The sequence below is a fragment of the Schizophyllum commune genome, assembly GCF_000143185.2.
Source record: "Schizophyllum commune H4-8 unplaced genomic scaffold SCHCOscaffold_1, whole genome shotgun sequence".
Classification (NCBI taxonomy): domain Eukaryota; kingdom Fungi; phylum Basidiomycota; class Agaricomycetes; order Agaricales; family Schizophyllaceae; genus Schizophyllum; species Schizophyllum commune.
In genome coordinates, this window is record NW_026089538.1 from 2,313,410 (window position 1) to 2,333,026 (window position 19,617).

The 19,617-nt window shown below is 54.7% G+C and overlaps 8 protein-coding genes across 8 annotated transcripts; 1 reads left to right on the forward strand and 7 right to left on the reverse strand.

Moving 5' to 3' along the window:
- Positions 1 to 47: 47 nt before the first annotated feature.
- On the reverse strand, positions 48 to 1,953 carry SCHCODRAFT_02606716 (Pkinase-domain-containing protein). The gene is made up of 7 exons (XM_003035048.2): positions 1,768 to 1,953; positions 1,473 to 1,669; positions 1,336 to 1,419; positions 932 to 1,280; positions 682 to 875; positions 444 to 630; positions 48 to 375 (listed from the first exon to the last, which is right to left on the reverse strand). The coding sequence occupies exons 1-7, from the start codon at positions 1,805 to 1,807 to the stop codon at positions 242 to 244; spliced, it is 1,185 nt and encodes a 394-aa protein (XP_003035094.1). The 5' UTR covers positions 1,808 to 1,953; the 3' UTR covers positions 48 to 241.
- A 215-nt stretch (positions 1,954 to 2,168) lies between these two features.
- SCHCODRAFT_02606723 (light chain 3) lies at positions 2,169 to 3,066 on the reverse strand. Its single transcript, XM_003035047.2, has 5 exons — positions 2,941 to 3,066; positions 2,823 to 2,878; positions 2,693 to 2,761; positions 2,507 to 2,643; positions 2,169 to 2,456 (listed from the first exon to the last, which is right to left on the reverse strand). Exons 1-5 carry the CDS (start codon positions 2,972 to 2,974, stop codon positions 2,381 to 2,383), a joined length of 372 nt encoding a protein of 123 aa, XP_003035093.1. The 5' UTR covers positions 2,975 to 3,066; the 3' UTR covers positions 2,169 to 2,380.
- A 112-nt stretch (positions 3,067 to 3,178) lies between these two features.
- On the reverse strand, positions 3,179 to 4,869 carry SCHCODRAFT_01269502 (P-loop containing nucleoside triphosphate hydrolase protein). Its single transcript, XM_050341356.1, has 3 exons — positions 4,685 to 4,869; positions 4,392 to 4,625; positions 3,179 to 4,331 (listed from the first exon to the last, which is right to left on the reverse strand). The coding sequence occupies exons 2-3, from the start codon at positions 4,415 to 4,417 to the stop codon at positions 3,233 to 3,235; spliced, it is 1,125 nt and encodes a 374-aa protein (XP_050202927.1). The 5' UTR covers positions 4,418 to 4,625; positions 4,685 to 4,869; the 3' UTR covers positions 3,179 to 3,232.
- Positions 4,870 to 4,876: 7 nt separating this feature from the next.
- Positions 4,877 to 6,126, reverse strand: SCHCODRAFT_01269499 (uncharacterized protein). The gene is made up of 3 exons (XM_050341355.1): positions 5,831 to 6,126; positions 5,700 to 5,779; positions 4,877 to 5,649 (listed from the first exon to the last, which is right to left on the reverse strand). The coding sequence occupies exons 1-3, from the start codon at positions 5,993 to 5,995 to the stop codon at positions 4,980 to 4,982; spliced, it is 915 nt and encodes a 304-aa protein (XP_050202928.1). The 5' UTR covers positions 5,996 to 6,126; the 3' UTR covers positions 4,877 to 4,979.
- A 64-nt stretch (positions 6,127 to 6,190) lies between these two features.
- On the reverse strand, positions 6,191 to 7,821 carry SCHCODRAFT_02606728 (uncharacterized protein). Its single transcript, XM_050344228.1, has 5 exons — positions 7,433 to 7,821; positions 7,139 to 7,381; positions 6,917 to 7,082; positions 6,536 to 6,864; positions 6,191 to 6,482 (listed from the first exon to the last, which is right to left on the reverse strand). The coding sequence occupies exons 1-5, from the start codon at positions 7,788 to 7,790 to the stop codon at positions 6,298 to 6,300; spliced, it is 1,281 nt and encodes a 426-aa protein (XP_050202929.1). The 5' UTR covers positions 7,791 to 7,821; the 3' UTR covers positions 6,191 to 6,297.
- A 642-nt stretch (positions 7,822 to 8,463) lies between these two features.
- SCHCODRAFT_02525384 (COG4-domain-containing protein) lies at positions 8,464 to 11,214 on the forward strand (the record flags this gene model as incomplete). The annotated part of the gene is made up of 11 exons (XM_050343509.1): positions 8,464 to 8,816; positions 8,864 to 8,989; positions 9,045 to 9,276; positions 9,329 to 9,534; positions 9,580 to 9,759; positions 9,807 to 10,007; positions 10,061 to 10,345; positions 10,392 to 10,562; positions 10,613 to 10,792; positions 10,841 to 10,942; positions 10,990 to 11,214. Exons 1-11 carry the CDS (start codon positions 8,475 to 8,477, stop codon positions 11,212 to 11,214), a joined length of 2,250 nt encoding a protein of 749 aa, XP_050202930.1. The 5' UTR covers positions 8,464 to 8,474.
- SCHCODRAFT_02606733 (dihydrolipoamide succinyltransferase) lies at positions 11,006 to 12,925 on the reverse strand. The gene is made up of 7 exons (XM_003035045.2): positions 12,787 to 12,925; positions 12,554 to 12,734; positions 12,380 to 12,500; positions 12,079 to 12,332; positions 11,596 to 12,029; positions 11,350 to 11,546; positions 11,006 to 11,300 (listed from the first exon to the last, which is right to left on the reverse strand). The coding sequence occupies exons 1-7, from the start codon at positions 12,867 to 12,869 to the stop codon at positions 11,251 to 11,253; spliced, it is 1,320 nt and encodes a 439-aa protein (XP_003035091.1). The 5' UTR covers positions 12,870 to 12,925; the 3' UTR covers positions 11,006 to 11,250.
- A 1,833-nt stretch (positions 12,926 to 14,758) lies between these two features.
- On the reverse strand, positions 14,759 to 15,020 carry SCHCODRAFT_02661574 (uncharacterized protein; the record flags this gene model as incomplete). The annotated part of the gene is made up of 2 exons (XM_003035044.2): positions 14,759 to 14,900; positions 14,950 to 15,020. The coding sequence occupies 2 exons, from the start codon at positions 15,018 to 15,020 to the stop codon at positions 14,759 to 14,761; spliced, it is 213 nt and encodes a 70-aa protein (XP_003035090.1).
- Positions 15,021 to 19,617: the final 4,597 nt, after the last annotated feature.

Genomic DNA, 19,617 nt, shown 5'->3' on the forward strand with positions numbered 1-19,617 from the left:
CAATAGGAAGGTGCAATCCCCATTCGGTCTTGATCATCTCTGGCGTGCTCGCTGCTAACTTTCGAACATAACAGTCACTAGACGCTCTTTTGATCTTCTCGGCAATAGCACAGGATGACTATGGTACACATTCGGCCCACGAATGTCGTCACGTACGCGGGGTTCAGAAGCACGAAGACAAGGCAGGCAGGTTATAATACGGGCTCACTACACATATACACTATGATATCCTCCTCGGCCTTCAGTCCAGTGTGATCTTCATGTCCTCGAGTGGTATAGGTACAAAGTTGTCAAGGTCAATCTGCCGCGAAGCCAGCTCCGGCAAGCAATGGGGCGGCACCAGCTGGTGGTTGAGATCCGGCCTCACGGATAATTCTACCATTGTCATCAGTGATCCCGCTTTCTAATTGTTCGCGTCGGTTCGCGTCGCTTGGCAAGCTCACCTTCGCGCGTGAAGTTGAACAGTGGAGGGAAGTCCTTGCCGTTTGGCATCCGAGCACCCTCGACACGTAGCTCGTCAAAGAAAGGATGAACCATGGACTCGACTGCGCTCAGGCGCGCGCTTGGGGTGTATTCGAGCAATTTCGACACCAAGTCGATCGCCTCCGGAGACGTCCGCGGCCGGAACACCTGCAGATCTCGGTCAGGGAACGGAATCGAGATAGAAGGAGAGGCACATACTTTCGAGAATGGGTGCGGCTTGATTTGAGGAAACTTGTGCTCCATGTAGTTCGGATTCATCGTCTTGATCTGCTCCCGTGTCGGCGTCCCGAGCACCTTGATGATCTCGACGAGTTGGTCGATACCACTCTCGCCAGGGAATAGGGGTTGACCAAGCATCAGCTCAGCCATCACACATCCCGTCGACCAGATGTCTGCGCGACACCCAAAGATCAGTCTGTCTTCTATCCTGGTCACGCGCGACACATACCGATGTTAGTCGTGTAGTTCGTCGCCCCAAAGATGAGCTCCGGCGCTCGGTAATAGCGCGAGCAGATGTAGCTCACGTTCGGCTCGCCCGCGACGAGGATCTTCGCTGAGCCAAAGTCGCACAGCTTGAGCACACCCGTTGCCGGGTTGAGCAGCAAGTTCTGCGGCTTTATGTCTCGATGGCAGATGCCGACCGAGTGGATGTATGCCAGGGAGCGCATCAGCTGATACATGTACAGTTTGATTTGGAGCATGGGCATAGGCTGCTTGAGTTTGGCGTAGTGACGACTCGCGCGGTAGACCGTCTCGGGGACGTATTCGAGCATCAGGTTCAGGTACACTTCGTCTTTCTACGAGAGCGATTGAGCACGATCCGCAAGAAGTACATAGAATGAGGACGCGTACCTTGTCACCATTGGAGTAGAAGTATGCCCTTAGATCGACGACGTTTGGATGGGACATAAGCTTCATTATCTGCAGTTCCCGATTCTGACATGACGCATGAGGACGTGGGCAAGGATACGGAACTATCTGGGACGTACCTTGAAGCGCTTATCCTGCAGAACCTTCTTGATCGCGATGTCGCCTCCGGTCTCTTCACCAACTAGCTTGGCCTGGAAAACAACGCCAAAAGAGCCATTGCCGACGATCTTGCAGCCGGAGTAAGACATCTCGCGCGTCTCGCCAGTCTTGCCATCGGAGGCGATGACTTTGACGACCTTGTGGGGGTCGTCGATAGCTTTTGAGGAGGACATGGGTGGAGAGGGAAAAGTAAGAAGGCAAGTTTGGAAATAAGATTGATCAGCTGCGCTGCCAGACCCGAATAGGTGAACGCACGAGATATCTTGACGCCGTTTATGGGTCCAGGATTGGCCATGATTGCGCTCGCCTACGGTCTATTGCTGTCTGTACGCTGTTGGGAACGATGGCGATGAGACGGGGAAGGGACGACAGCAATCTGGGGACTCCTTTGCTGGGCGTTCTGGACTGCTGTCCCGTCAGGTGACGCTTCTGGGGCAAGGCAGCAACCAAACAAGTCACAACGATGGCGCGCGGCGATGACGTGAGAGTCGAAGGACGCCCCATCGACTGTGGCGCCGCTGTCAACACCACCATGGCCCCCTCACCGACGTACACGACGGCCACCCACTGCTAAACAGCGCCGACAAGGTTCGGACGATACCCCGCATCACCAAAAGCCTCCGCCTTTACGGTGGGATGCAATGCCATCGCCCTGATACATCCAGACATCCCTCGCCACGCCTCCGTCCATTGCATTTCTCGATTTCTGGTAAACGGATTATAATACAGAGGGTGATCAGGAGAGGACAGGAGTGAGCGGGGTATAACGTCCAAACTAATACGTAGGTAGACGCCCCCTCATCATAGATACAAAGTCAAACCACCTGCAAGCCACGGTCTACAACGGATTCTGTGCCGAAGGAAGGTATCATAGCGTCTCAAACTCTGATCTGCCAAACGTGTTCTCGCCAGAGTAGGATACGTAGAGGAAGTTGTCCTCGTCCCTAACGACGAAGTTTCAGCAGAATCCAGGTAGACAGCGTACAGCACGCACTTATGTTCCTCGTATATAGCGCTCATGAGTGCCGCTGTGGGTGGGAGGACCTCGTCGACGAAGATGAAGATGGCCTTCTCGGGCGCAAGCTTGATGCGTTTCCTGATGACATACACGAACTGGCCGACGGTCAGATCCTGGTCGTGCGTAAGCCTCACACCCCGAGTTGAGCGCAGGTACACACACCGATGGCACCAGATACTTCTTCTTGTCGATAGTGGGGATGTCCGTCCTATCCGCCTTCTCGCAGATCACCTGCGGGGACAACATGAGGACTGATCATGGATGATGGTCGATATAGCGCGCCAATACTGACAGGAATACGGTCAGGATACTTCTGGCGAATGCGTTCCGCTTCCGCCTTGCGCTTCTCTGGGAAGTGTACCAGCCCGGGTCAGCGAGGCGGTCATGCTGCGCGTAAACGCTTGACGAACCGAACGGGTGCTCATCCTTGAACTTCGACCTCATCGTAGGCAGTTGGTGTCCTTCAAAGATTTAACAGGAGGTTGAGAAAGAGCGTATGTCCAGAGGTCGGCAGATGGTGATGGTGGAGGGCAAGGACAATAGATGCGCTTGCGCCTCGTTGCGCTACATAAGCTGTTAGCCAAGCAAGACCAAATATGGCTGCATTCGACTCATTGGCCAATGGATGAGCGTCACTGTGACTGTACCGCCCGCTGGACCCAGAATTACCATTAGGTTAATCTACTCTCAAGTAGCTAGTCGTTATGGAATGTCCAACAATTCGTACAGGTCGTCTGGCATCCCTTCTGCGGTAGACGCCCACAGATGATCATCTTCGGCATCCTCTCCTTCAGCGAAGGACTCGTCTTCTGCCACCGTTTCCTCTGTATTTCTGGCGTATCCAATGTCCAGCGGAACGATGCCATCTGGGGACGCCACGCTTAGCCTTGTATCTGCCGTGTCAGAGGTAGGCACCCTACGTGAAGGCACGATGCGAGAATCGGCAGGAGTCCCCAAAGGCTCATCTATTCCCGGAAGAGTGACCAGTCCCTCGGAGGTTATGATATAATCCAAAGATTTAGGACTGCCGACAGAGCTGAAGATGACTGTTAAACGTCGTATGCGATGGAACACATCTTCGGTGTCGTCCGAAGGAGCATTGACCCCGGAAGATGTCCGTGTACGTTTGCGAGGTGCAATGTTGTCGACGGCGCGACGTCTATTCGTCCGAGTCAACATGATGCGAGCGTTCACTTGGTTGGCCCACACAAGCCCAAGACTAGCTTCCTTCCGATTCTCTCCAGGTGTCGTCTCTGCGCGTCCGAAGAAGCGGGCCTGCTCGCTGTAGAGCAAGTCTGCCAAGTTTGTTGACAGGCGAGCAGTAGCGGGACGATCTATGGCTTCAATGACTTCGTTGAGCACAACGACGGCGACTCCATGGGCAGAAGCGATGGCATGCAACTTGGCTGAGATCTCAGTCAGATGTCTGGCTCGCTCTACCAACGTGTGGGACGTAGTCCTTTCGGAGACATGGAAGAGTTCGCCTAGGGCGTCGATGACCAGCAGCTTGACGGGCTTTTTGCTGCGGCTTGCGCCAAGTTCCTGCATGAACGCCGGGAGCGTCGTAGCCAAGACGTGGAGCAGTCCAGGTATAGTGGGTACGGACATCGTGTGCACGTCGTCTAGGGTGCAGTTGGCAGAGGACAGTACCGGATGCTCTTGCAGTATCTGATGGAGACGCCCAGTGGGCAGCTGAGCCGAAGTCTTGATGTAGCAGCATGAGCCATCGAGGCCGCGCCTCTCGCCAGGTAGCTGAATGCTCAGAGATAGTTGGAGTCCAACTTGCGTTTTGCCAGCTGCGCTGTGTTCCGAAGTGAGCAAACGACCCTCGACTGGACATCCTCGCTTAGAACTGCCTGACCTCTCACCCACGATTTCCCAGAGCATCCCAGTACGAATGCCGCCTCCCAAGGCAACGTCCAATTGGTCGTCTCCCGTTGTAAAGACCCCAGCGCGCTCCCTAACTTGGCTGAGGGGCGCGATCTCGGGAACGTAGTCGCGGCAGACGGCGTCTATCAGGTCAACGACCTCTATCGGGGTGAGCTTGCATCGTTTGACAATATTTTCATTTGTGGAAAGGAGGAGGTCGGAGACGCTGTCGAAGTTTCCTGCTCAATTAGCACACTAGCTTAATGTTCACCAACTCGAACGCACCTTTCTTTATTGCTTGGCGCTGGGAGGGGGATAGTGTTTCGATCGCCGAGAGCAATGTCTCGCCAGAGAGGAACATCAAGTCGACGCAAGCTAGGTGGAGGACGATCCGCGCGACGACAATTAGCGCGGAAGGCGCGATGCAGATGAAGGTCAGAGGCAACTATATAACATCTCGTTCATCACGTCGTGGACGTCGCCGCTGATCTCTTCGGTCTTCCGATCGTACAGCTATGGAACACGCGACGTTGAATGCTCGTCCACAGTGAAAATACAGTACAATAGGAAAATACAGACGCTACATCATCCTTCGTGGGGCTGCACCAGGCGGCAGTCCGCCCATGCCCATGTTCCCCATACCCATCCCTCCGGGACCTCCAGGCATGTTCCCAGCCATATTCGCAGGCATCCCGCCCATACGACCCATGTTGCTCATGCCCATACCCATATTTCCCATACCTGCCATTCCCCCACCCCCGCCCATCCCTCCGTTCAGGCCCATGCCTGGGTTGGGCAACCCCCCTGGGCCGCCTATTCCCGCCCCAAGTCCCCCGCCCCCCATGCCCATTCCGGCCCCCATGCCCATCCCTGCGCGCATTGCTGCTGGAGACATGCCCGCAGGAAACCCACGCATGCCTCCAATGACCTGGTCGCCCATGTCTGTACGCATGCCTGGCGGTGCGCCACCCATGCCACCCATTCCCATTCCCATATCCCGTGGGGGTGACATTCCGGCTCCGCGTGCTGCTATCATATCCATGTCTCGGCGAGCAGCCGAAGCAGCGGGAGGCATGGGGGCTTGTGAGCTCCCGCGACTACGATGTGAACGGCGTACGGTGGAAGTAGACGCGACGTCTTGAGGGGATGTACTTGGCTCTTCGTTTTCTTCGACACCGAGGGCCTGCCGAGTAGATGCTAAAAGTGAGGTGGGGTCGTAGTAAAGGTCGGAGTATACGTCGACGTGGAATCTGGGGCTCGGGTGAGAAGTCCGGCGCGTGAACGCTGGAGTAGCACGCACTGCTGAGTCCCAATATCCCACTGGGGTCCTCGCTCTGCACGCGCAGTCATGAGAAGGGAATTCCATTCAGATGCGCTTTCCTGACCAGAAGTTAGAACCGGCAATTCATCAAGTGAAGGACACGGACGCACCACCGCGCGGGCCACCTCTTCGCTGGGCGTTTGCTCAAGCTGGACGTTCATGTCCTCATCTTTAGCTGCGGCATGCACTTTCGCCGCCAAATCCTTGCGGAGGATGTCTGCGTTATGTCGGGGTACTTTGACGACGATATCACGAACGGGGCGACCGGGAGCCATGACAAAGGGACTGATAAACGAAGGAGCCCGTGGACGAGGCTCTGACGAATACACTTGGGTTGGTAGAGGACGGACGAGTGGAGGTCGTAATCAAGTGGCGGACTTGTGGCGGATGGGGATGAGGGCCGAAGACAACGCAAACTCGTGAGAATATCACCGCAGCTTATTGCAGTTCAGTCTGAAGCTTCGCCATGCCGTGGAATCACTGTTCTGTCTGATTCACGCAAGAAACTACAATAGATGGACTGCATTTGCTATAGCTACATGTGCGGGCTATGCCCATGGGTAGAGGTGTTCGCTTGTTATAGTTTTTGCTGCTGCCGCAGCTCCCTGTAGGCGCCTAGTACAGTGACCACATCCTCGTCATTCTTGTCGACGCCCAGGATGTCCACTGCAACCTTCTCGGGCCCATCTTGAGCGATGCGGTTTTGCAGTTCCTTGGCTTGATCGTCGTCGTCGTTCTTGTAGGCCAGAGCAGCAGCAATCCCTACGTAGGCAATGAGCGATGCAATTCGAGATACGATGTGAATATAATATTACCTCGCAGCAAGTATCCCCTGTCTAGACCCATTCGTCTACACATCGTCGTTGGGCCGACGAGACGATCGTTGGGCTTCAACTTCCGCAGCGGTTCGCGCCCGACGCGCCAGGGGACGTCCGGTACATCCTTGTTATGGAAGCGAGCCAAAACGATGTCAATATAGCGGGCGTGCTCTTGCTCTGTGAACCCATGTTCGCGGCGAAGAGCGGCACCGCTTTCTTGCAAAGCACCATAAACAATGGGGTAGATTTCGGGGTCGCTGATCGCTGATGCGATGGACTTGTGTCCCTTCAGTGCGCCGAGGTAAGCCGTGATAGCATGGCCCATGCTGAAAGGGCACTGAGTTTCGCTAAGATGACGGCTACAAAGATGAAACATACTTTAGAGAGAAGAGCTTGCGCTGAATGTACTTCTCGAGGTTGCTGGTGGGCTTCATACCGCCGATGTCGACGTCCGGATCGGTCTTCTTCAGCGAATGCATGTCTACATCCCATTCATAGAAAGATTCGACGCCAACATCAAGCGATGTATCATCTGTGAATGGTTCTTGTTCAAAGGTGTCAACACGCGGTTCGAAAGACAAGGCAGCAGGATATACACACCAGGACGATAGGGAGGGACGATGCGATCGACGGCGCAGTTCGCCCAGCCAACATTGCACTCCGCGTACTCCAGCAGGGCGTCGTCCGCCTGTTGGTCGCGCAGGGCAGCAAAGACGTGGTCCTTGAGCATTGATGTAGCACGTTGCGCGTTCTCACAGGCAACGATGTTGAGAGGGCCCTTGCCAGCAGCCTTGCGTGTGCGTAGGATGGTGACAATCGCGGGCGCAATCTTTGGAAGGATCGCTAGACGAAGTCGTTAGCATGACACCACGAAAGTGGATGACTGGGGCGCACCTGGTCCAACGGCCGTTGTAATAAGAACAAGATCATGTACGGCGACTTCCGCAAGAGCATCCTGATCGTTGGAGAGGATCGCAGAGACGTTCGAGACTGGCTGGGTTTTCTCCTCGTAGCCGACATCGTCGCTGTGCCCATCGAGGATGTGGATAGTGTACTTTCCGCGACGTTTGATGTTGTCTACAAGCTGCTTGTTGACGTCTGCGAATATGACGTGGGAACCAGCCTGGGCGAGGACAGCGCCTATAAAGCCGCGACCAATGTTGCCTGCGCCGAAATGGAGAGCGACGGGTTGGATGGAATGAGTGCGAAGGGAAGAGTTCGATCGGCTGGCGGACGCATTTCCAGGTGCCATATTTGGATGTTTGTTTGTTCGAGCGCTGGAGTGATTTGGACTGTGGTCGGCGTGCGCACCGGCCTTCCTAAGTAGCTATCGCATGATGACGTCAGGCGTGACGTTTGTTGGGAAAGGACAAATTATCTGTGTAATCGTGGATCCACAACGGTCATGATACACACCGTGATTGTCCTTACCGATGATGTTCTCTCCGTTTGCCGGTGTAGCGTCTCCATTATATGTTCGAATTGACCAACTTCATGCCTCAGACTCCTGGACCAACCTGAGTGGTGGCTAGCATGATGCGTGCCCTACCGAGGGTACCGATTGGGTCTTTATCGGAGAGGTAGCTTGAGGACTGCAATAGTTTGAGAACGCGTTTGTCGACTCCTCGACGCTTCTATATGAGCCGTAGGCGCGCTCGTCAGTCTTGCGAATGTTTCCCTGCCCCGTGCGACGTCGTCCAGCCTCCAGTATTGACTGAGAGGCGCCCAGCGGCCGCGTGACAACTAACGAACAGGTGGTTTTGTCCTGAAGATTACATGAAGTGGAGACTACGCTGGTGGATTCCGTCAGAGTACGCTTGTCGACGATAATGACTGCACGCCACATGGGCGGAAGACTCAAGCAGGACGCGATTGATCAGAATTGCCGACGTGATCGCGAGGGCGCATGTGACCAGCGCGTCGACGCAGAGTGATCATGGACAGCGACGAGAGGAAAGAATGGGACCCGCGGACGCTCACTTCGCTCCCACAAATCTTCTCCTGTCTTTCTGCCCTCCAGTCTGAAGAGGCTGAACTCTCGAATTCCCTGACGAAGTTACTGTCTGCGCGAGAACCCATAGTCGCCTCTCTAAATCGTCTAAACGCTGTCCTTCCCCACATCGAAGATCTACATCATGAGGCGGCCGTTCTCTCCGGCCGCGTATCCTCTACTGCACAGACAGCCGAACGCATCGGAGGGCGCGTGAGCACTCTCGACGAGGAGATGCGACGAATCAAGGAGGCCGGGGAACGTGTAGCACAGGTTATGCAGCTCAAAGTGCGTCGACCACACACGCAGCCCTCTCAGATTCTCAATCACCCCAGGACTCCTTGGCAGAAGTGCAAGCGTCCATCGATGCGCAGGACTGGGAGTCCGCTACACGACACTGCGCGCGCGCAATGTCCCTTCCCCTGCCCGTCATTACTGGCGCATTTGCCGAGATTGCAGTCGTTAGTGCAGTTATTCATCCGCAAGCGCTCTTCCATCGACTGACTTTGTCTTTAGCCTACGCCTGAAAGTCATCTACCCCCTGCGCAGACGCTTCAAGCCGCGCGAGAACAGCTCCTTGCTGTTTTCAAACGCAATTTCGAGAAGGCATCGACTGCCATGGACTCCGCCGGTACAAGCCGCTTCTTCAAACTGTTTCCCGCTATCGGATGGGAGGAGGAGGGCCTCCAAGCTTATGCCGCTTTTGTGACCGGTCTGGTGCGCGTACGAGCACCTGCGTCTGTCAAAAGTACGTTTGCTCTGCTAGACGTGCAGAACATGCAATATCTGACATAACGTAGCATCGTCGCCGCTGTACTTTATAACGGCTCTTACAGCTCTCTTTGAGAGTGTGGCGCTGATCGCGGACCAGCATCAGCCCGTAGTCGAGAAGTACTATGGGCCGGGGAAGATGAAGAACGTGGTGCAGAAATTGCTTGAAGAGTGTGACCGTACGGTTGAGAATCTCATCAGTGGATGGGAAGAAGAGCGGTCGGTTCATCGGAAGGTATGCATATATGCAGCCCTTCCAACCTTTCACTGACATTCGCAGCTCTCCGACGTTACTAACCACCCTCCGACACCTATGTACTACAGTGGGGCGGCGTTGAGGCAGCAGAACCCGACTACGGAGGAGGTAGATCCTCGCGAAATAGACAAGGTCGTCAGCGAGGCCGCCGGCATGGTCAGCAGGTGGAACGTCTTTCGCAAATTCCTCTGCGAAACTATGCAGGTAAGCCGCTATTCTGGCAAATCCTCTTCGTCTATTGAGATCATCAGACGAATGAAGAGCTCCTTCGTGATGATGTGCTAGATGAAGCGGAACAGGAGACCGCTGTGAGTGCCCGCGAGAGGGAAGAGGCCGTGTACAAGGCGTACGTTGCGCTAGAATCCTGCGGTGCGCATCGACAGTTTGCCGCGCTCCTTGCCACGTACTATATACCCATGGAGACGTGGTACATACGCGTAATCATTGACAAGGTATGTCGAATATGTCAACTTTGACCTATCAGCCATCGTCTGATCCATTCAAGGCGCACCGTCTGTCGACAATGGACTCTACACAATCACCCCCGATAACCACCACGCCCGATGATGTATTCTACGTCTTGAAGGTCGTGCTAACCCGTCTACTTGCCTCCGGATCGCTTCCTCACGTTGAGCGTACATTGGGTCACTTGCGGGAGATCATGGAACGCGACTTCGCGGGCGTCATCAAGCGCAAGATGGACGATGTCTACCGGGGAACGGGGGGGAGTGGCGATAGGCCTTTGAGAGCGTCGGAGAAAGCAGAACATGACAGTCGTACTTCCTTCATTGTACGTCCTCGCCTCTTGAGATTCATAATGACTAACACCGTCCAAGATCCTTCTCAACGACTTGGACGTGTCGTCATCACACCTCGAGCGTCTCGTCACCGATCTGGGCGACAGTCCAGTCATTCAACAGCATTTCGTCGATGCTCAGCACGCTGCTGTCAGAAACTGCCTGACGAGCTTCGCGAGTTTGACAAACAAATTCCAGAGCGTTTCACGAGTAAATTCTTCAGTCGAACCTGCCACTCTCGTACTAACGCATGTCCACAGAGCGGCATAGACCAGTTATTCAATCAATTGCTCCGACCCAAGCTACGCAACTTCATTCCCGACCTCTATCGCGACGTCGCGTACACGCTTGACGAAGATTCGTATTCGGTAGCAGAGTATCAGGACATCGTCCGTAAGCGGTTCGTCAAGGGATGGGAAAATCTGTTGGATGGATACAAGGTACGTTTCTGCGCCTTGAGTCATAGTTCAGCGGCTGACGTTGCGTAGGAGACATTCACTACGAGCAACTATAGTATTTTTTATTCTCTGGTATTGGATGTGATCGTCCGACCCTGGGAGAAGTACTTGATGACATTGAAGTACACAGAGGTAAGGTTGTTCTTGTTTACGACTATACCAATCTCACTTCATCGTAGCTTGGTGCCATCCGCTTTGACAGGGACCTCCGAGCAATCATCCACTACATAGCTTCTCAGACCGCATTTGGCGACGTACGCGAGAAGTTTGTGCGGTTGCAACAGATGAGTACGTTGCTCAACCTGGATGCGGAGGAAGACGTAGATGAGTTCTACAACGGCTCAGGGATCACATGGAAACTGTCGTCGCAAGAGGCGCGATCCATCGTTGGGCTGAAGACGTAGTTCGAACATATATACTAGGATACGGAAATGATACGATCATGCCAGGAGCATCTTCCGAGGATCCTCGATGTACTCCTTCACGCGCACTAAGCATGCACGTCAGCACGGCTACAGGAAGAACACTTATGCACTTACCGAGGAAGGTAACAGCTTCGCGACCGTCCAGCAGACGATGATCGTACGTCAAAGCAATGACCATGATCGGGCGAACCACGATCTGCCCATTGACGACCACAGGCTTATCCTTGATAGCATGCATACCGAGTACTGCTGCTTGTGGCAGGTTGATGATCGGCGTGCCGAAGAGCGATCCAAAGACACCACCATTGGAACTTCAAGTCTATCAGCATGAGATGTACAAAGTTAGGACGCGACACATACATGGTGAATGTGCCTCCCGACATGTCTTCCAATGTGAGCTTCCCGTCACGCGCCTTCTTGCCGAGGGCCGCAATCTCCTTCTCAATGTCGACAAAGCCAAGGCTCTCTGCGTTGCGCACCACGGGCGTCACAAGTCCCTTGGGAGTCGCCACCGCAACGCTCAGATCGACGTAGTCGCGATACACGATCTCATCGCCTTCGATAGATGCATTGGCAGCGGGGATTTCCTTCAGCGCAAGGGTGCTGGCCTTGGCGAACGCGCTCATAAACCCAAGTTTCACGTCATGTTCCTTCAGAACAGCGTCTTTGTATTTGGAACGCATCTCCATGAGAGATGACATGTCGATTTCGTTGAATGTGGTGAGCGAGGCGGCAGCATTCTGAGATTCCTTCAAACGTTCCGCTATCCGAAGTCGCATACGAGACATCTTAACCTGGATAGGCGTGAGCAATTGCATGGAGCAGAGTACGCAGACGGCCTACTCGTGTCTCGCCACGGGACGAGGTCGTTGGTGCAGGGCCCTTAGACTCAGATGCGGGTTGAGCCTTCTTGACGGGTGCTGCAGAGCGCTCTTCCTTGGATGGTGGCGAAGCGGACTTGGACGCGGCATCGCTTGGGGACGAAGGCGACGGCGCAGGCTTCTGAGCCGCTTGATCTTGAGGCGGGGGTGCAGCATCGGACGCAGGCTTCTCAGATTCAGCGCTGGACTCGGGTTGATTGTCTTTGGCGGGAGCCGCTGTGGAGTGTAAGTTGGAAAATTTTAGGTATAGGCGGTTGACGTGCCTTCGCCCTCAGCGCCCTCTTCTATCACGAAGAGGTCCTGCCCCACAGTGACGGTGTCTTCCTCATTAGCTAGGTGCTCAACCAGCTTCCCGGCTGCTGGAGCATTGACGGGTACGTCAATCTACAGCGAATGTCAGATGGACTGACTTTGCCGCGAAGGGCACAAGCACACACCTTGTCCGTCTCGATAGTCGCGATTTCTTCATCTGCGGCCACGGCCTCGCCAGGCTGCTTGAGCCAAGTCTTCAATGTTCCCTCTGTCAGGGACTCCGCCATCTGAGGAACTTTGACCGTCGTGGCTTGAAGGAGCCGGGATGAATGAAATAGAGCGCGAGGAGCACGGCCGGCAACCTTCCTGTGTTCACGACATATGAGATGGGAGAGGGCTTTCCAGGTTGAGGACTTACCATCCGGCTGTCAAAGCAGATGTGCACGCAGTGCTAGCAAGGCTGCGCGTCCGGGCAGGTATGATCACGCGCTGGGAGAACATGGTCGACGCTAAGGACAAGGAACAGCTTCACTGGAAACCCGTGTACTGCCGTCGAGTTCACGGCAATCGTTGATCACATGACGTCACTTCAAGCTCCCGGACATGCCCGGGTTAGCATCTGACGCATTAAAGAAATCGTGCAGCCTCTCGGCGCCAGAAGAAGACCTTCCGAGGAAATATAGGCCGCGAGAACGACCTCGTCTAATTTGCATGTACCTCCGTCGCCGCTCAATGCAAAGTGAGCCTGCGTTGGCAAGCCCGGCAAATGCCGCAGCCGGTCGCCTCGCCGGTCGACCAATGGCATCCTTGTCATTTTGCCGCCGTCTATAACGAGCTTCGCCGATTTCGGCCTGGATACCGGCGGGCTCATCTTCTCGCATCCGATAGTCGGCGCCGAAGTTGGCCTCCCGGTACATGATAGGCTCGAACATCCGCTCCGCACGAATCGGGCAAGCTGAGTCGTGCGAAGCAGCTGGTAGCAGGTGAGCGTCACATGGCAGGGTCACGAAAGCGTGGCTCCGACTTAGCGTAATTGCGCCGCGCAGTTGTGGTGCTCAGTGCAACGGCTCTCGCTGGGTTGTGAGCCACAGGGGGATCACAATACCTACAACATAGGTGTGCGGCAGGACCGCAGGGTGCTCGCCAGGAAACCTCTCACGAGCTAAAAGAGCGCAGGACTCACAAGACCTCAGTCTTCCTGCTAGTGAGATAGCAACTGTATTCATACCTAAAAGAGCACAGGACCAGATGGGTCCTGCTATGGGAAACGCACCGTTCTCCCTTTGAAACCGTTCGTCCGGTGCGGTTTTGGTGGAAGCAAACCATGTCCGGGCATGCCGATAAAGGGTCCGTTCTGTACCGGTTTTGGATTGTGTCAGACCGGCGATTCATCGCGCGGAAGGATGAGACGAGGCAAGACAAGTGCAGGTTATATATCGTGGTGGTCATAATGAGCGCTTTTGCCCCTTTCTTCCCTCCCTCCCTCACGTATATATATATCTTCATGTCACTGTAATGCATCTATACTGTCCGTAGCGAGCGTAATCTGCCCTTTTTACGTGCTTCGTTGTCAGTCTACTGGGTACATACCCGCGTATTGAGCACCTCCTTCTCATATTTCTATCGCTTGCCCTTGTCGAACGTCCGGAGGCGGACATCTCCCTAGGTACACCCATGTAAAGTATCTTATCCACGTGTATATGAAGCTCTGCAGTGAACTTGAAAGGTGTTTGGAATGCGGTGCTCTGAGAGCAGCATGGAGACTTACAATGATAATGAGGCAGCCTCTGCACCCTTGTACTTGAGCGGCGAGTTCACAGTTTGGGTAAAAACCACTGCCGAGATGGGGTAGTTTCCGACTTGTTTATTGGGAGAACATTCATTGCTATTCACTACTATACTCTGTACATGATAGGGCGCGAGCTAGCATCGACGTCGTCATGCTCGATCGACACGCACGACTGCCAAGGTCAAGTGATGAGGCGGAGAAGTTGGATCGATGACTGCGCGCAAGCGCGGGTCATCGTATCCAATCTTCGGAGCCACATCGCGCGACCGAGGCAGGCGAAGTGGAAGATCGAGCAGGGCGTCGTCGATGCGTGGCGAGCGCTTGCGTGGGGAAGGCACATGAACGTCGCGGTAGCACAAGGGAAGGGGGTGTGGGGGAAACCGTAGGTTTCCACCACTTCAAAGTAACTAAAAGATCGACAAAAGGGAAGGGGGTGTGGGGGAGACCGTAGGTTTCCCCCACTGCACGTCTCCCACATGATCGTTGCGGAGCGCAAGGGAAGGGGGTCTGGGGGAAAACGTAGGTTTCCCCCAGCCGCCGGAGGCTACCCCTGGCTGGCCTCAGCAGGGCGCTGTATAGGGGTAGCGCCGATGATGAGTGTTCAATCGCTCCTCGCCCATGGCCAAGTCGGCGGGATGTGACGAGAGGGAGAAGAGGAGTGCGAGGTGGGAGGAAAAAAGTAGGGCAGGGAGGGAGGTAAGGGAGGGGGAGGGGGAGGGGGAAGGCGGGCGTCGACAGGGACCCTGCGGGGATCAGCGTGAATGAGCTAGCGAGCAAGGTATTGCCACGCACCGATGGAATTCATGCAGAAGCATTGCATCCTTGCACCATTCTAGGCAGCGGCGAGTGTTCAAAGCATGCATTTAATGAGCGGACGCGTTGTTGACGTCGTGTACGATGATGAGGGGAGGAGGAAAGAGAGTAAAGGGGGGAAGGGGCGGGACGTGAGCGCGTCAATTGGTTCCGTGAGACAAACCGGCCCGCCCGGATGAACCGGACGAACGGGACGAACGATCGGGGCGAAGCGATCACTTCCGAAACCGTGCGTTTCCTATTTCCCTACCGTTCTCCACAGGACACACAAGACTAAAGTTACGAGACCTGCTTGCCAGGACTCGTCTTACACGGCCAGGATTCAACACCATCAGACATCCAAGCTGTTCATCAAAGTTATCTCTGTGAGGTCCGGCAAGCCCGCCAGGGCGATCGTGCAGGGTCACGTGTGCTGAGCTGCTTTTCCAAGCGATATTATCTCCGGGAGGGCGCGCTCGCTCCCATAACCCAGGAATCATCAAAATAAATTCATTTCAAGGGTGGAATGCATACATATGACGTACTGTAACAGAACGTACAAGAAAGTTTCTGGATTATCGGCAAGGGGGACTGGGCTGAAGTGCATTTCCATCGAGTTGTGTTGAACATTCGGCCTTGTCACGACATGTCACGTGTGCATCACATGCACTTACACGCGAGTATCATATGACTCAGATGGACACATATGGACACATAGGTTGGACTTGTCACATGTACGCTTTACTCAGCGTGTTCTGTCCTCTTGACTCATTCTCTATTACTACGTATGACATCGTCGCCTCTCCTGTAGTATATAAGGAGGGCTCCTCTGCCCCTGTAATATTAGGTCTTTACCTACTCTGCGCATAGCCTCTAGCTAAGCTCTCTTATATTCAGGTAAGCTGAGTGGTGCGCTTCCCAGCATGCTCAACAGGTTATGAGCCCCGGTGAGCAGTGCCTGCGCCCTTGCTGGCAGCGGCACAGTGTCTGCGCCCTCTGTGGCTGCGACACAAGTCATTAGCGCCGTCACTGGCTGCAATGACGAGCACCCTCATTGCTTGCCGTCACCATGCCGCTCTAAGCGCAGGTGACACCATGCCGGATCGCGTTTACACGCTTGATCCGATGCACCCGTCTCTGAAGGAGACGATGGCCATCGGCATCATGCTCGATTCGCTCATCGGCGCCGTTCCTGGCCGCCACTATGATGTTCGATCCGATGCTGACGATCTATTCAGATCATGTCGAACTCGCTCTACCAGGCCACGTTCCTCTTCGAGGGGAACAACTTCACCCAATGGGTGGATGGCATGTCGTCGTGGCTTGAAGCCCAAGGGCTCGCCTACGTCATTGAGGAAGAAGTTCCTTCTCCTCGGACGAACGACGCGGGCACAGTCGTCAATCAAGACGAAATCACGTCGTGGAAGCGCGACGACGTCAAGGTCAGGGGCAGCATTAAATTGCGCCTCTCGCCTAACGTCAAGAGCAGCATCCCGGCGGACAAGATGGAGACTGCGAAGTCGCTGGTTGAATATCTCCAGGAGGAGTATGGCAGCACTCAGATTGCCGACCTCTTCGGGTTCTTCCAGACGGCGTTGAACGCCAAGTTCAATAGCGGTCAGCATCCTGATCCCCAGATCAACGTCGTCACCAACGCGTTTGCACGGCTCGCTGCCGACGAGATCGTCATCCCTGAGTTACTCAAGGCGATGATTCTCTTGCATGTCGCTGGTATACAGTCCATCACCGAGTCTATCCTTCAGCGATACGACAAGAGTGATCTCACTGTTGCTGTGGTTCGAGAGGCGCTTCTTACGCACTACTCTCACAAGCAGACGATGTCTGGCTCTCACGTCCAGAAGTTCTCGAACGTCAAGCGCAAGCGCGATGATCCGAAGTACTCTAATCAGCAACAGAGTGGAAACTCTGTGCCCAATGGTGGCGATAAGGCTGAGAAGAAGAAGAAGGACAAACGCGGCCAGCGTGGCGGGAAGAACAAGAAGGACAAGGGGAAAGGGAAGCAGCCTGAGCACGCGCATGCGCATGCCACGATCTCTGAGGTCGTCGGATCCGCTCGCATCTCGGCGCTCACTCCATCTGTCGAGAACGTCAAGACGTCTCACGTCGCCCTCATCACTCCCGCCGGGACTAAGGTCCGTCAGGTGGTTGAGAAGCCAGCTGTCGCCGCCGATAAGGCGATCGCCGACACCCCCATCGCGGAAGGTGCGAAGAACGTCTTCGCCACCGCCAAGGAGCTCGACCTTCAGGTCACTCCTCAGATCTATCGCGAGATCGACTCCGTCGTCAACGTTGGCGGTTTCCCCGTCAACATGGACTGTACCGACGATTTCCCCACTCCGCGCGCGTCTTCTTCGAAGATGCAGATCGATGACGAGCCGCCCGTCAAGCGTGCTCGCGTCGACGATCACGGGCTCAACTCGTTCCTCTTCGACGGGACGATCGATGAGCAGATCAGCTGGGATCTCTCTCCTCTGGAGGAGTACCTGCGCGAGGAGAATATGTTCGGGGATGTCGAGGTCAACGTCGATGACGCCATCGCCCAGGCTGCCGGTCTCACTGGCGCCGACAGGCAAGTACCCTCTCACGAGGATCTTCTGCGCAATACTGATTGCGGCACACAGCGCTTGATCTTATCGCGCGATTCTGTACTATATTGTATGCTGACTGGTTCGCATCATTTTTGTACGAATATATTTTGTGCCTGCAACGACATTGCTGCGTGTCCTAAGTGTAAGGGAAAAGCACCGCTTCACGGAGACGAATTGGGTTTCCCGCCTTCTTGGCTTGTCGACTCTGGTGCATCTCTCCACGTGACGTCGGAAGAGAGTGATCTGGCTGGCTATGAGAAACTCTCTGAGCCAATTGTCGCGCAGACCGCATCCAAAGACACTACGCTTGCATTGGTTGGTCGCGGGACAGCCTTTGTTGATCACTGCGTCACGAGGCATGGGAGGAAAGTTGTCACGACTTCGCAGCTATATCCAGTGTACCACGTGCCTGGATTGCATGGTCGTCTACTTTCCTTGGGCTCCTTACTTCAAGGAGGATTATCTGTGCGTGGAAACAGCACGATGATCAGCCTACATCGGAAGAACTCTCCTCTTTCGGTACTTGAGTTTTACAAGCTCAACGAAGTGCATACCCTGTACTTCCTTTGGTCGACGCCTTCTACGGCGAAGACTGTGCAGTCTGTGTCTACCGTATACAAGGTCGACTATGACATCATGCACCGGCGATTCGCACATCCGTCGAAAGACGTTCTACGTCAGGCGAAGAAACACACCAAGGGCTTTCCCCAAGACCTTGTTTTTCCCGAGGAAACTCGCCCCTGCAAAGGTTGCGCGCAAGGGAAAATGCACCAACGTGCCTTCCCGCCTTCCGAGCATCGTGCGAAAAATCCCTTTGATGTTATCCATTCGGATCTCAAAGAATTCCCGACGATATCTTATCACAAGTATCGTTACTTTATTGGCTTCTTTGATGAGGCACTCTCCTTTGGCTGGACGGTATGCATATCGCAGAAGTCCGACGCCAAGCAGGCTACGCGCAACTTTATTGCGATGGTCAAAAACCAGTTCGGTGCTACGATTAAAAAGTGGCATATCGATAATGGGGGAGAGTTTAAAGGCATGGGAATGGAGGAATTCCTTGCGGAGAACGGGATTCTGGTGGAGAAAGGCGCACCTTACGCTCATCAGCAGAACGGTCGCGCCGAACGCTTCAACCGGACGATTATGGACAAGGCCGAAGCCATGCGCTTCACGGCATGTCTACCTAACTCGTTCTGGGAGTTCGCGATTGCACTCGCGACACGGATCTACAATTGGACGCCTATCCGGCGTTTGAAGTGGAAAACTCCGTACGAAGCACTCCACAAGGAGAAACCGGATATTTCACATCTCTGGGTCTTTGGTTGCGCTGCTTATGTCTTTATCCCCGAGGAGAAACGCCAGAACAAGTTATCGCCCAAATCGGAGCTGATGACGTACCTGGGTATTCCCGATGGTGTGAAGGGATATTTGTTCATGCGCTCTAACACATCTCTCTTCGTTGCCACTCAGGCGATGTTTGATGAAGAAGTGTTCCCCCGCTGCCCTGACAGCGATTCGAATCGTCGTCAACATGTCCCTGTTGGTGATGAACCACAGCGTGACGATGATCCAGCGGATCCACAAGATCTGCAGGGACCAGGAGAGTTTGCAGATGATGATGACGATGCTCCGTCCCCATCAGCACCTCCGGCTCCTCCTCTACCCCCAAGAGGAAATGATGATGATGATGACGATCAAAATCATCAGGACCCGCCGCCTGATCGCCGGGATAAGACTCCAGAGGCAGCCCCGCCCGCTCCTAAGCGAGGCAGAGGGCGTAAGCAACCAGGACCACCTCCTGAACCTACTCGGAAGTCTACGCGATTGCGGTCGAAGCTTGCACGTCCGAATAATGTCTATGGAGATCGCGCTCCAGCGGAAATTGAACGCGATGTCTCGAGCGAGACGAAGTGGAGAGAGATGGTTGGCGATGATGAACCGCGTAGCTCGCGTTCGAAAGCCACATCCGGTGCTGAGAAAGGGGTTCCCGACCCTAGCTCGCAGCCATCTTCGCGCGCAGACGCTCCTGAGCATCTAGACGACGACGAAGCTCGCA

Bases quoted from the DNA above. Each gene is read 5' to 3' on its own strand.
- SCHCODRAFT_02606716 (XM_003035048.2), bottom strand. From the start codon at position 1,807: ATGGCCAATCCTGGACCCATAAACGGCGTCAAGATATCTC. The intron at 1,670-1,767 runs GTGCGTTCACCT...CCTCCTCAAAAG, and splicing joins AAACGGCGTCAAGATATCTC to CTATCGACGACCCCCACAAG. The intron at 1,420-1,472 runs GTACGTCCCAGA...GCGTCATGTCAG, and splicing joins TGCAGGATAAGCGCTTCAAG to AATCGGGAACTGCAGATAAT.
- SCHCODRAFT_02606723 (XM_003035047.2), bottom strand. From the start codon at position 2,974: ATGAGGTCGAAGTTCAAGGATGAGCACCCGTTCG. The intron at 2,879-2,940 runs GTTCGTCAAGCG...TACACTTCCCAG, and splicing joins CAAGGATGAGCACCCGTTCG to AGAAGCGCAAGGCGGAAGCG. The intron at 2,457-2,506 runs GTGCGTGCTGTA...CTTCGTCGTTAG, and splicing joins GCTATATACGAGGAACATAA to GGACGAGGACAACTTCCTCT.
- SCHCODRAFT_01269502 (XM_050341356.1), bottom strand. From the start codon at position 4,417: ATGCTCTGGGAAATCGTGGGTGAGAG. The intron at 4,332-4,391 runs GTCAGGCAGTTC...TTCGGAACACAG, and splicing joins TGGGAAATCGTGGGTGAGAG to CGCAGCTGGCAAAACGCAAG.
- SCHCODRAFT_01269499 (XM_050341355.1), bottom strand. From the start codon at position 5,995: ATGGCTCCCGGTCGCCCCGTTCGTGATATCGTCGTCAAAGTACCCCGA. The intron at 5,780-5,830 runs GTGCGTCCGTGT...ACTTCTGGTCAG, and splicing joins AAGAGGTGGCCCGCGCGGTG to GAAAGCGCATCTGAATGGAA. The intron at 5,650-5,699 runs GTGCGTGCTACT...CCCGAGCCCCAG, and splicing joins TGGGATATTGGGACTCAGCA to ATTCCACGTCGACGTATACT.
- SCHCODRAFT_02606728 (XM_050344228.1), bottom strand. From the start codon at position 7,790: ATGGCACCTGGAAATGCGTCCGCCAGCCGATCGAACTCTTCCCTTCGC. The intron at 6,865-6,916 runs GTATGTTTCATC...GTGCCCTTTCAG, and splicing joins CGCAAGCTCTTCTCTCTAAA to CATGGGCCATGCTATCACGG. The intron at 6,483-6,535 runs GTAATATTATAT...TTGCCTACGTAG, and splicing joins CAGGGGATACTTGCTGCGAG to GGATTGCTGCTGCTCTGGCC.
- SCHCODRAFT_02606733 (XM_003035045.2), bottom strand. From the start codon at position 12,869: ATGTTCTCCCAGCGCGTGATCATACCTGCCCGGACGCGCAGCCTTGCT. The intron at 12,501-12,553 runs GTGTGTGCTTGT...CATTCGCTGTAG, and splicing joins CGACTATCGAGACGGACAAG to ATTGACGTACCCGTCAATGC. The intron at 12,333-12,379 runs GCACGTCAACCG...TACACTCCACAG, and splicing joins AGAGGGCGCTGAGGGCGAAG to CGGCTCCCGCCAAAGACAAT.